Consider the following 13,189-nt stretch of genomic DNA (forward strand, 5'->3'; position numbering starts at 1 on the left):
TCAGTCTTCTTCTACTGGATAAATGTTAGCAAAACTAATTTTTGTCTGTGTTTCTGATGGGTTTCAGCCAAATAACTTCTATCTGTGAATATGTTAACAATTCTTCTCTGAAAATTTATGAGAATACTGCGACTGTTCATTGAAATCTTCCTATAATGTCTAACAGCCCATGTTACTTGTACATGATATAATTTTTATATGTCCTTTAAGTAAGGATATCATCATGGATGAAATCTAAATGACTCAATGTGTGTGTGTAACACATTGTCAGCCCAGAGTAAGTGCTCACTTACTGTTAGCTACTATCTCTAGGATTATATGAATGAATGGACGGACAAATATGTAGATAGGTAGAACTGTTCAGGATGATATAATCTTAGTTTGATTGTCCATTAGTACCAGAATGAAGTGTTATTTTCAGCATCTATGACTTAAGTAGTATTCCACTATGATTCCTAATATCCTATAATTATCTTCCAAACCAACATACCAAATGAGGTTGGAAAGAATACTGAAGATATGTTTTCATAGAGGACACAAAGCTATGAAAGTGAATTCTTCAAAATGGAGCTTTTGCTTCAATAGAATTATACTTTCTCTTGTAATACATATATATATAATTTTTTTATGCAGGCTTTCTTCCACCTATCATTCAGGACAATGGATGTGGCCAATAAATCTACTGTTTCTGAATTTGTTTTGCTGGGACTCTCTGATTCCTGGGAACTACAGATGTTTTTCTTCATGGTGTTTTCATTGTTTTATGTGGCAGCAATGGTGGGTAATAGCCTCATAGTCATCACAGTTATAACTGACTCTCACCTACACTCTCCTATGTATGTCCTGCTTACCAACCTTTCCATCATTGATATGTCTCTTGCCTCCTTTGCCACCCCTAAGATGATTACAGACCACCTTACTGGGAACAAAACCATCTCCTTTGATGGCTGCATCACTCAGATATTTTTTCTACACCTTTTTACTGGTACGGAGATCATTTTACTTATGGCTATGTCTTTTGACAGGTATATTGCAATATGTAAGCCTCTTCACTATGCTTCAATCATGAGTCCCCAGGTGTGTGTGGCCCTCGTGGTGGCTTCCTGGGTTGTGGGAGTCATGCATTCAATGAGCCAGGTCATATTTGCTCTCACTTTACCATTCTGTGGTCCCAGTGACATAGACAGCTTTTTCTGTGACCTTCCTATAGTATTCCAGTTGTCTTGTGTAGATACTTATGTCCTGGGCCTCTTTATGATCTCAACAAGTGGCATCATTGCCTTGTCCTGCTTTATTCTTTTATTTAATTCTTATATTATTGTTCTGGTTACTATCAAGAATCATTCTTCAAGAGGGTCATCTAAGGCCCTTTCTACCTGCACAGCTCATTTCATTGTTGTCTTCATGTTCTTTGGGCCCTGCATCTTCATCTATATGTGGCCACTAAGCAATTTTTTAGTAGACAAGATCCTGTCTGTGTTTTACACCATCTTTACCCCCATTCTGAATCCAGTAATCTATACTTTAAGAAATCAAGAAGTAAAGACAGCTTTGAGGAAATTGAAAAATAGGCTTCTACATTCCAACAAGGCAACTCCCTTGTATTACTTTTAGTTAACTTCTAGTTTTAACATCCTAGGCGTTAAGTACCACTGTTTTTGAGTACACATCATGTGCTGTGCTCTTATTGCTTACTAAACTGTAACTGCCAAAAATTTGTGAAAGTACAAGGTTAAGTTCATGTTTTAAATTATTCCATGAATATGTTTAAAATACATTTTTTACATTTTAGAAAAGCAAGTTGACAAAAACAATTTCTTCTAGAAGCAAAGAATATCTATAAAAATGCCAAGAGTACCCTGGCTGGTGTAGCTCAATTGGTTAGAGTGTCATCCTGTACACCAGAAGTTGTGGGTTTGATTTCTGTCAAGGCACATACCTATGTTGCAGGTTCTGTTGGGGTGTGTGTGAGAGACAGCCAATCAATGTTTCTCACATGCCTCTCTCTCTCTCTTTCTCTCTCTCTCTCTCTCTCTCTCTCTCTCTCTCTCTCTCTCTCTCTCTCTCATCAGTAAACACATCCTCAGGTGAGGATATTTAAAAATGCCAACAGTGACTTTCCAGTTAGAAAATTCAAGATTAATGTCCTGTTCAGTGAAAAAAAATGAAAAAATGAGATGAGAAAGTATACCTTAAAAGAAAACTAGGAGATAACTTTACATAACACTAGTAATTGAATTACTGAGAGAATTGCCCTAAAGTATGACAATTTAGTAAGACATCTATATCTGTAAGCCTTAGAAATTCAATACTGCCATAGGAGTGGCCTCTGACAAATAGGCAATGATTCTCTACATATATCTCTGAGTCATTACTACTTAACATTTAAACCAATGTGTGATCTCTTCTATTAAAGAGAACCCTAGATATGTCTTATTACAAATGTTGATGAGTTCTAAAGAAAATGCTATAAGTAGAGGAATCTCCACCCCCCACTTTTAGCTAGTAAGGAAAAAAAAAACACAGCCATAACTCCTTCTGAGAATGCAGAAAGAGTAAAGAGACTGGAGAATTCAGCAAATCAAGAAACATTATGACATGAGTTTCAAAACAGTACAATTTGCTTCATACAAAAACTGTGGCAGCTTAATGTCTGGGAAGTTAAAACTAGAATTAAATTAAGAGATACCTTTTATGAAAATAAGTGAATTTATGGAGAGCCTATGCTTTCATTTAAAAGTATTGTATTGCTTTACACTTTGGTTAAATTACATTTTTCTTTAATATTGGGATGCAAAAATGAGAATTCTGTGCTTAGTAATACACTGTAAATGTAATAACCATGTTTCTGTATACAAGCTGGTGTGTTTTTTTGTTTTGTTTTGTTTTGTTTTACCGGTTTAAATACTAAGTTCAAGATTAGCTTTAAGGTACACAAGGTATTACTACCACCTGCTGTTCAGTACTGGAATTGCAAGCATTGGAGGTCAAGAAAAACATCCTGGAGGCTTTGCTTTGCAAATCAGCTTCTTTAAATGATGGTAACCACGAAAGAATTAACTTTTATTTAGAATTTACTATTATATTTATAAAATATAAAGTCCAGCATATTATCTAACTTGTATCCACAAGAGTAAACAGCTGTTGCAACCACAGTATTTGATAAATATAAAATTATTTTTTTCTGACATTATTGAGTAAAATGAAAAAAACCATAAAGTATATACGCACTAATTATTATTGATGAAAAAGAAGTTCAGAAAAGGAAATTGCTAACTTCTAATTTTAAAATAAATGATTGAAAAAATGTTTTTTCTTTATCCTTGTGTGTTTTCTTCATTAATATATTAAGGAAACAGCTTTACAGTTTAAACGTTTTTGATATTGTATTTCAATGCTAGTCATGTTTGAAATTGTTAGATAAAATGTCTACAGTATTCATTTGAGAATGAAATGTGTTTATATGTTTCAAATAAGAGCATTTTTCTTTTTGAAATAGTGATATAAATGGATCAATTTAGGTTGTATATGTGAACTTTCAGTTTTAGTTACATGTGCAAAAATGTTCAGGATTACAGAACTCGTTTATGTAGAAAATGTTGAGCTGATGTGTTATAAATGCCCCAAGTAATTCTTTCAAATAAGATATTTATTTGAAAAGGAAAATTTTTTTTATGAATTGTTTCTTTGCAATATAAATCTGGAGTCTTTTAAAAGGGATATCATCAATCTTCAGTGCTTGCGTGGAGATTTCTAAAAGTCAAGGACATGTTTGCCAAAACCCTCAAAAGTGTAACTGGCCCTGGCCGGTTTGGGTCAGTGGTTAGAGCATCGACCCGCGGTGCAGAGAGACCCAGGTTCGGTTCCGCTAAGGGCACGTACCAAGGTTGCAGTTTGTCCCCGGCCCCAGTTGGGGTCATGTGGGTGGCAACCACTCAATGTGTTTCTCTCAAATCGATGTTTCTCTCTCTCCCTCCTGCTCTATCTGAAGATAAGTGCAAAAATGTCCTCAGGTGAGGATTAAAAAAAAAAAGTGTAAATGATCAGCAGACAACTCTGTAAAGCAGTCAACAATGAGACTGAGTAATCAGATTCCTGGTAAGAATCTGTAGTTGAGAATGAAAAGGACCATAGGCAACTCCGGAGCACTTCCATTTATAAAGCAAACTACTTACCAGCTTCACCAATGGTTCAGGATGGAGAGTCAACATTCAAGATAGCATCACATATTAAATAAACACCTGAATCTTAATCAGGAGCTACAGATGGATGCTTTTATCACCATGTCATCTCAACATTCTGCTGATACTCTTCCACCAAAGATAAATGTGGTGACATGGCCATAGACAACTTTAGAAGTAAAGATGGTGCCATTTGCCACCAGGGCATCCAAAGATAAAATAATGTTTTGCAAAGCATGCTTGAGGAACATACCAGGTCAAGGAAAGCTTTAAATGGTCTAAATTCCCAATAACACATTTGAAGGAGTATTGAGATACTAAGAGTTTACAAGAAGACTATGTTGATAAACAACTTCAGTTTCCTTTTGGTGTTTGAGGAGCCATGCAGTTTCATAATGCCAAACCCATGAACTTTTAAAAACTGTCAAAAACTGTCTTGTAAAAGTAAGCAGAATAATTAATGCAGATGGGGAAAATATGAAAATCAGGTATAGATAAAAAAAAAACATAAATATAATTTTAATACATGAAGGAATTGCATAAATGCAAAGGCAGTAAATTCTAGGCTTCTAAAAATGTTTGAGAATTTAACATTTTTTAAATGCTATACAATGTAATGATGGTGGATTTATGTGGAAGCCTAAGTTTTTTTGCATGAGTTTCCTCAAAGTCATGGAAATGGACCCTCACAACCTTTTATTCATTATTTTTACTTTTTTTTTCTTACAGAAGTTGCCTCAGAATTTATTAATTTTAGGCTCTGCAGAACCTTGACACACCCTGACTGTAGGAGTAAAGTCTGAGACCCAGGTAGAAACTTGGGCGAGATACTTAATGTCTCATAGCCTCAGTTTTTACACCTGTAAAGGGAGATATTAATGGTATCTACACCGCAGAATTGTTTGAGGAATAAAGTCATTCATAAAAAGGGCATAATACATATGTTTAGTAAATGTTGATTATTTTAATACTATTTTCACCAACTCTGGATATCTTTTTTTAAGGGGCTTGTATTTTCCTGAGCTAACAGTTGACATGTTTAATTTGAAAGGTGAATTTTTATTTTATAAATTTAAAATATTTTAATCTATATATATTTGCATGAAATGAAGGTGTATCAGGATTAATTTGGAAAATTAAAAATAACTTCCACTAGAAAGCTACACTGGTTCTTATATTAATTCAAGCTTCTGGAAACATTGTTTTCACTGTTCATAACTTTTATGAATCAAGAGAAATGTCAAATTGTTATTTAATCAGTATGATCACTTCTTTACAATATGCAACTATTAAATTGATTGATTGATTTTGGAATGGATTTTCAATACAATTTTGGTCAGAATAAGAATGATGATGTTTGACCCTCCATATTATTAATGCAAAGACAGAGGTAGATGCATAGTTACCAGGATAGATAATAAAATTTTGTGTGATATGAACTTCCTCTTGTGAAGTATTTTTGCATCTTGATAAGGGCCTGAAATAACATGATTACTAGACTCTGTTGCCAAATGAAGATGTTCTTGGTAGATACTATCATTTGAAAATATTCAGACTTCTTATAGAAGGGTTTTCAAACATTAAACCTTGTTTTTCAAATGAACTTTTAGGAAAAAAACAAAACAAAACAGTTAAAACAAGGTTAAGAGAGCTGGAGTAAACTTCTTCTTTCCCTGTGTATTATATCCAGATTGAAAATGGGGAGAAACAGCCATGGAAATCTAATTCATGTGAACCTCTGCTATATAAAGTCTACTGAGCAATTTGATAGTCTTTCAATTTATGCTTCTGTCATGATAATTAATTGAATAAAAATCAGGATAGCCCTGGCCGGTTTGGCTCAGCGGTTAGAGCATTGGCCCATAGACCAGGGAGCCCTGGGTTCAATTTCCGCTAAGGGCACGTACCTTGGTTGTAGTTTGTCCCCGGCCCCGGTTGGGGTTGTGCAGGTGGCAACCAATCGATGTGTCTCTCTCATGTTGATGTTTCTCTCTCTTCCTCCCACTCTCCCTCCCACTCTATCTGAAGATAAATGCAAAAATGTCCTCGGGTGAGGATAAAAAAAAAATCAGAATACTTTTTGTTGTAAATTATTTTTAATATTGTTAGTTATTCCTGCAATATATACATGTATAACTTATGCTGGAGTTAAAAGGACCAACATCCAAATAAAATTAGAACTGTGACTTGCTTGAATCATGGGTTGATGTATTCTGTCTGTGAGGTTTCTGGTATAACTTAATTGACGTTTTATCTTTTTGCTTCTGATTTTTTTGTTGTTGTTGTTAAATAACATCTAGTATTAAAATATCAGATTTGCATTTTAATTTTTTTCCTCTGGTAACTTACGCTGCCAGGAAGAAGATAGATCTGTACCTATTTACATTTAACTAGCTCTGCATTCTGCACCAGAGAACTACCTGCTAGTTGAAAAGCAAAACTTAGGTACTATGGGGCATTATCAGAAATTGAGTTCCTGATCGTGGGTTATCAAGTTACTAAGTAATGAGTCCTGTTCATCCTGAGCTAAGTATTATTGAATTTAACAAATCACAATTTCTTGCTACTGGTCTTGAAAAAAATTTTTGGATAAGTAGTCTGGCAGAGAAAAATGAGGATAGACCTGTGTGATATTTGTATCTCACATCAGTGAAAGGGACCAAAAGTATGCAATCCCTTTTACCAAGGTTGGTCTCACAACTGCTGCTTCTGCTACTGAACAGACTGAGCGGATGCTGAGAACTCTATATGGTGTCATTCCCCAGAGAGACCAGATCTACTCAGTGGCAAGTCAATTATATCACACTCCTTCCTCCAGGCAGTGGGTAGTGATGTATCTTTATTGAAACTGACTCCTACTCCAGATATGGGTTTTTCTTCCCTCCCTAAAGTCCCTCTTCCAGGACATGACCCCAGGGTTTACAGACTGTTTGATTAATGGATATAAGATCCCATGATGATTGCCTCTGGATTTACAGATAACAGCGTTTATAGTGAATAAGGTATAATTTATTGGATTTATGGTGAAGAGATGTGAGCACAGGAATACCATCATGGGATTTACTTTTCTGGGAAGCTTCCAGCCATGAAGAACTATAGAATGGTCCATTAAAAGTTCAGATAAGACTCTTGCATTGGAATTATACCCAACTTGGTAGAAATGAAGAAGTCCAAGATGTAAAATATGCATTCAATAAACAGTTCATTTATAATTGTGTATTACCAATAGCTAAAATATTCACATTCAGGAAAGAAGGAATTGAAATTGACCCGTCATTCCACAATTCCCATTGACACACATGTGGATTTTGTGCTTCCTGCCCCAGCAATTCTAGGTTGTGCTATGATTTTGCATTTATTCTAGTGCCATGTAGAACATGGTTCTATAGCTTGCTGTATACTCCAGTTCTGGAAAACTTTCAGGCAGGATCTCTTTTAGCTTTGCTTTCTCTTCTGTGACGTCAAAAGTACGTTTATTAGTCTTGTTCATGGTGTCCCATACGTAGCTCTAATGCATGACTTTTCCTTGCTATTTTAACAATTTAACTAACAATAAGAAGCTTATTTTTACCCTTTTGTTTGTTGTGTATTTCTTTAAATAATAATAAATATACCTTTTTAACATTGGGAATTTTACATCTTGTTTGAATTGAAAATACGGTGTTTTTTTCCTACTTTAAATATATTCCACAATATGTGTAATGTATGTTTCTAATTAGAGTCTCACTGGCAATAAATAAAAAGTATGTTTCCCCTAAATCCACTGCAATTATTTTTTATTTTTCAATTATGTTTACCCTGGCCGGTTTTGTCAGTGGTTAGAGCATCACTCCTGGGATCAATGAGTCGTGGGTTGCGGTCGGTCCCTGGCCCTGGTTGGGGTCGTGGGGGAGGCAACCAGTCGATGTGTCCCTCTCACATCTCTCTCTCTCTCTTCCTCTCACTCTAACTGAAGATAAATGGAGAGGTATCCTCGGGTGAGGATTAAAAAAAAGGAGTAGTGTGAAATATTAAGTCAATAAATTTTAGTATGCATTCTTGGTTATCTAACCCTGTTCTAGAGGCAGTGGAGAATAAAATCCAGGAACATTTACTTCTGTTTTTCTCTCTCTCCCTTTCTCTCCCTCTCTCTGCCTTCTACTCTATAGAAGATAAATAGAAAAAATCCTCAAGTGAGGACTTAAAAATAAAATTAAAAATAAATCAATTATGTTTGACATATATTATATTAGTTTCAGGTGTGAAAAATAGTGATTACACATTTATATAACTTACAAAGTGATCACCCAATAAATCTGGTACCCACTTGCCACCATACCTATTTATTATAATATTGACTACATTCTCTATGACATTTTACATCCCTATAACTATTTTACATCCCTATGACTATTTTATAAATGCCAGTTTATACTTCTTAATCCCTTCAATTTTTTCACCCAGCCCCCAACCTCCTTCTATCTGTAAACCATCAATTTGTTCTCTGTAGTTATGAGTGTGCCTCTTTTTTGCTTATCTGTTTATTTTTTTTAGATTCCACACATAAGTAAAATCATATGGTATTTGTCTTTCTTTATCTAACTTATTTCACTTAGCATAATACCCTGTAGATCCATCCATGTTGTCACAAATAGCAAGATTTCATTTATTTTTATGACCAAATGATATTCCATTGTATATATGTACCACTGCTTTATTCATTCATCTGTCAATGGACACTTAGGTTGTTTTCATATCTTGGCTATTGTAAATATTGCAATAAACATAAAGATACATATATCTTTTTAAATTGGTGTTTTGAATTTCTTTAAATAAATACCCATAAGTGGAATCGCTTGGTCATATGGTAGTTTTAGTTTACTCTTTTGAGGAATCTCCATCCTGCTTCCCACAGTGGCTGAACCAATTTACAATTCCACCAACAGTGCATGAGGTCTCACTTTTCTCCACATCCTTGTCAACACTTGTTTCTTAATTTATTGATGATAGACATTCTGACAGGTGTGAGATAATATCTCATTGTTTTAATTTGCATTTCCCTGATGATTAGCAATATTGGGCATTTTTTCATATGTCCATTGACCATCTGTATGTCCTCTTTGAAGAATTATCTATCCAGGTCCTCTGCCCATTTTTTTTGTTTGTTTGTTTTTTTGTTTTTTATCCTCACCAGAGGACACTTTTCCATTTTTTATTCAGATAGAGTGGGAGGGAGAGAGAGGAACGGAGAGAGAGAGAGAAACATCGATGTGAAAGGAACACATCGAGTGGCTGCCACCAGCACGACCAACCAGGGCCGGGGACAAACTGCAACCGAAGTACGTGCCCTTAGCGGGAACCGAACCCGGTCTCTCCGGACCGCAGGCCGACGCTCTAACCGCTGAGCCAAACCGGCCAGGCCCTCTGCCCATTTTTTAATCAGATTGTTCTTTTGTTTGTTTGGTGTTGAGTTGTACAAGTTAGTTATGTATTTGTATATAACCCCTTATCCAATATATCATTGGCAAATATGTTCTTCCATTCAGTGGGTTGTCTTTTCATTTTGTTGATGATTTCCTTTGCTGTACAAAACTTTTTAGTTTGATGTACCCCTATTTGTTTATTTTTGTTTGTTTGTTTCCCTTGCCTAAGAAGACATATTAAAAAATATATATATTACTAAGAGCCATTAGAAGAATTTACTGCCTGTTTTCTTCTAGGAGATTTATGGTTTTGGGTCTTACATTTAAATCTTTAATTCATTGAGTTTATTCTTGCATATGATGTAAGAAAGTAGTATAGTTTAATATATTCACGTGTATCTGTCCAGTTTTCCCAACACCATTTATTGAAGAGACTGTCTTTGACTCATTGCATATTCTTGCCTCCTTTGTCATATTAATTGACCATATTGGTCTGGGTTTTTTACTGAGGTTTCTATTCTGTTTTATTGTGCTATGTGTCTGCTTTTATGCCAGTACCATGCTGTTTTGATTATTATAGGCTTATAGTATAATTTGATATGAGGTAGCATAATAACTTCAACTTTGCTCTTTTTTTCTCAAGATTTCCTTAGCTTTTTGGAGTGTTTTGTGATTCCATATAAATTTTAGAATAATTTATTCTAGTTCTGTGAAAAATGACATTGGTATTTTGACAGGGATTGCATTGAATCTATAGTTTGTTTGGATAGTATGAACATTTTAATGATGTTAATTCTTTCTATCCATGAGAACAGAATATGCTTTCATTTATTTGTATTTTTCTTCAATATCTTATAGTTTTCTGAGTATAGCTTATTTACCTCCTTGGTTAAATATATTTGTAATATTTTATTTTTTGATGCAATTGTAAGTGGATTGCTTTCTTTTTTTTCATCCTCACTCGAGGACATTTTTCGATATTTTGTTCAGATAGAGTGGGAGGGAGGAAGGGAGAGAGAGAGAGAGAGAGAGAGAGAGAGAGAGATATCAATGTGAAAGGGACAAATTGAGTGGTTGCCACCCACACGACCCAACCAAGGCCAGGGACAAACTGCAACCGAGGTACGTGCCCTTAGTGGGAACTGAACCCGAGTCTCTCTGGACCACAGGCTGACGCTCTAACCACTGAGCCAAACCAGCCAGAGATGGATTGCTTTCTTAATCTTTCTTTCTGGTAGTTGGTTATTTGTGTATTAAAATGCAACCAATTTCTTAATATTAATTTTGTATCCTGACACTTTACTGAATTAACTTATTCATTTTAATAGTTTTTTGTGTGGAATCTTTAGGGTTATCTATATATAATATCATGTCATCTGCCACCCTAATTATTTTGAAGCTTTTCTAATCTATAAGGTAAAGAGGTCTTGTTACTATTGTCAAGTTGTAGATTATTTCTGTTCCTTTGAACTACTTGTGTATGCCTTTGCTTATTTTTCTACTTGGTTATTAATATATCTTTATTTTTATTTCTAAAAATATTTTGACTAATAAGAAATTAGTCTTTTATTGCTCATAAGTGTTACACATATTTTCCAGTTTGGCATTTTTATTTAATGTTTAATGTGGTTTTTCTTTAATATACCATATCTAAAAAAATTAGTAAATCAATCAATCCTATCCATGGCTTCATGCTTAGAAAGAACTCTCCAACTCCACATCATTAAAATAATATATATTTCACCCATTTTTTTGGTTCTCTTATAAATTTTTAAAATTAAATATTTGACCTGACTAAAATTTATTATGCTGTGAGAACTGGCAAAAAAGATAGAAATTCATCTTTTCCCACTAATTCCACAGATTTAATAATCTGTATTTCCTTAAGATAAATAACTCTACCATTATAGATGCTGTTATTTATAGCATTTAGTAACACAACTATTACTAGACGCTATTTTGTTTTATTTAATGTTCTCTCTCTATGTTTTTTATTTTAATTTATTTTTTATTTGTTTTATTTTAATCAAATGTATTGGAGTGACATTGGTTAATAAAATTATATCGCTTTCATATGTACAATTCTATAATAATTATCTGTATATTGTATTGTGTCCACCAGCCAAAGTCGTCTCCTGCCAATATTTGTTCCCCTTTTCTCCTCTTCTACCTCCCCCACCCCACTTTTCCTCCGGTAATCACCATGCTATTGTCTATATCTCTCTATATATTTGTAAATATCAAGATATTTTAGTTTTCAAATATATTTTGTTTGATAGAGCTACCTCTGATTATTTTTCTCTTGCAAATATTTCCTGTGTATTCTCACACAATTCATCCTCCTAGTAACCTTTATAGACTACTTTGATAATGCTTCTTTTTTTTTTCAAGTGAAAGGAACTCTAACCAGCCTAAGCCAAAGTAACTATTTGAAGCATTTAACATTATACACATTATAAGTGGTAAGTTTGGAGAAGCAGCTTCAGAAATCATTAGAAGTTATGCAGCGTGAAACAGCCAAGATAACATTTGTCTGGTAAAAACACCTGTTTGCTGACACTGGGCCTTCCCTGAACCACTACTGTTGAACTCCAATATTATTACTACTGTAATTGCTGTAACTGTCCCTTGGTTATATCATATCTCCCTTCAGATTCAAGTCCGGAGTAATATCATCCAGTTGTGCCCACACTCTGTCTGCCAGGATTGGGGGGAGCATTTCAGGTACCTTTGCTTCAACCAAGGAGGCTTAGCACACCTTCCCGCAAAGGCTCACACAATAGAGATGGAGATTCCCCCATAAAAAGTATTCAAAATCTTACAGGTACCAAAAAGCCAATCCCATAGTTATATATATATACTAAAGCATAATTTTGTCAGTATCTAAAAATAATTTTGCTATATTCGTAAAGAAGTTACACTATATTTATATTTGGGGTTTAATTTAGAGATATTTAAATTTTTTTGCAAAACTGAGTCTCTCTAATCAATTAAAAATACATTCCTCCTTACATTTTCAGTCCTCTTTAATATTTTTACTGTTTTAAATTTTTAGTTCCATAAGACCTGTATATCTATGATAAACTTTTTCCAGATACTTTATATATTTTGTTTTTATTGTGAATGAAAACTGTTCTTTCATTATATATATATGTATATAGTAATATATATATATATATGGTAATTTATAAAGGTTTGCTTTCTAAAATATATTATTTTCATTTTTTGGAGATTTCTTTTAAATATGTTTTTATTGGTTTTCTTTTTTTAGAGCGGGGAAAGGAGAGAGATATAGAAACATCAATATAAGAGAGAAACATCAATTGGCTGCCTCCTGCACACCCCCTACTGGGGATCAAGCCTGTAATCCGGGCATGTGCCCTGATTGGAAATCGAACCCAGACCTCTCAGTCCATGGGACGACACTCAATCCACTGAGCCACACTGGCTGGGCAGGAGATTATTTTAATTGCAAATATTCAAGAGGGCATAGAGAGTATAAATAGTGATGAAAAAAATAAAATAAAAAGGAACAGGAAAATAATATGTTAAAGTGGGAATAAATTTATTCTGTTAAACTACAGACAGTAGAACCAGTTGAACACT

General features: G+C 34.3%; 1 protein-coding gene across 1 annotated transcript; it reads left to right on the forward strand.

Annotated features, from left to right (window-relative positions):
* Positions 1 to 626: 626 nt before the first annotated feature.
* On the forward strand, positions 627 to 1,614 carry LOC118616523 (olfactory receptor 4K2). The gene has a single exon (XM_036242111.1). It carries the CDS (start codon positions 628 to 630, stop codon positions 1,612 to 1,614), a length of 987 nt encoding a protein of 328 aa, XP_036098004.1. The 5' UTR covers position 627.
* The last annotated feature ends 11,575 nt before the right edge of the window (positions 1,615 to 13,189 follow it).

Source organism: Molossus molossus, unplaced genomic scaffold (assembly GCF_014108415.1).
Source record: "Molossus molossus isolate mMolMol1 unplaced genomic scaffold, mMolMol1.p scaffold_m16_p_1, whole genome shotgun sequence".
NCBI classification, from domain to species: domain Eukaryota; kingdom Metazoa; phylum Chordata; class Mammalia; order Chiroptera; family Molossidae; genus Molossus; species Molossus molossus.

Coding starts and splice junctions, on each gene's coding strand:
- LOC118616523 (XM_036242111.1), top strand. CDS start 628: ATGCAGGCTTTCTTCCACCTATCATTCAGGACAATGGATGTGGCCAAT.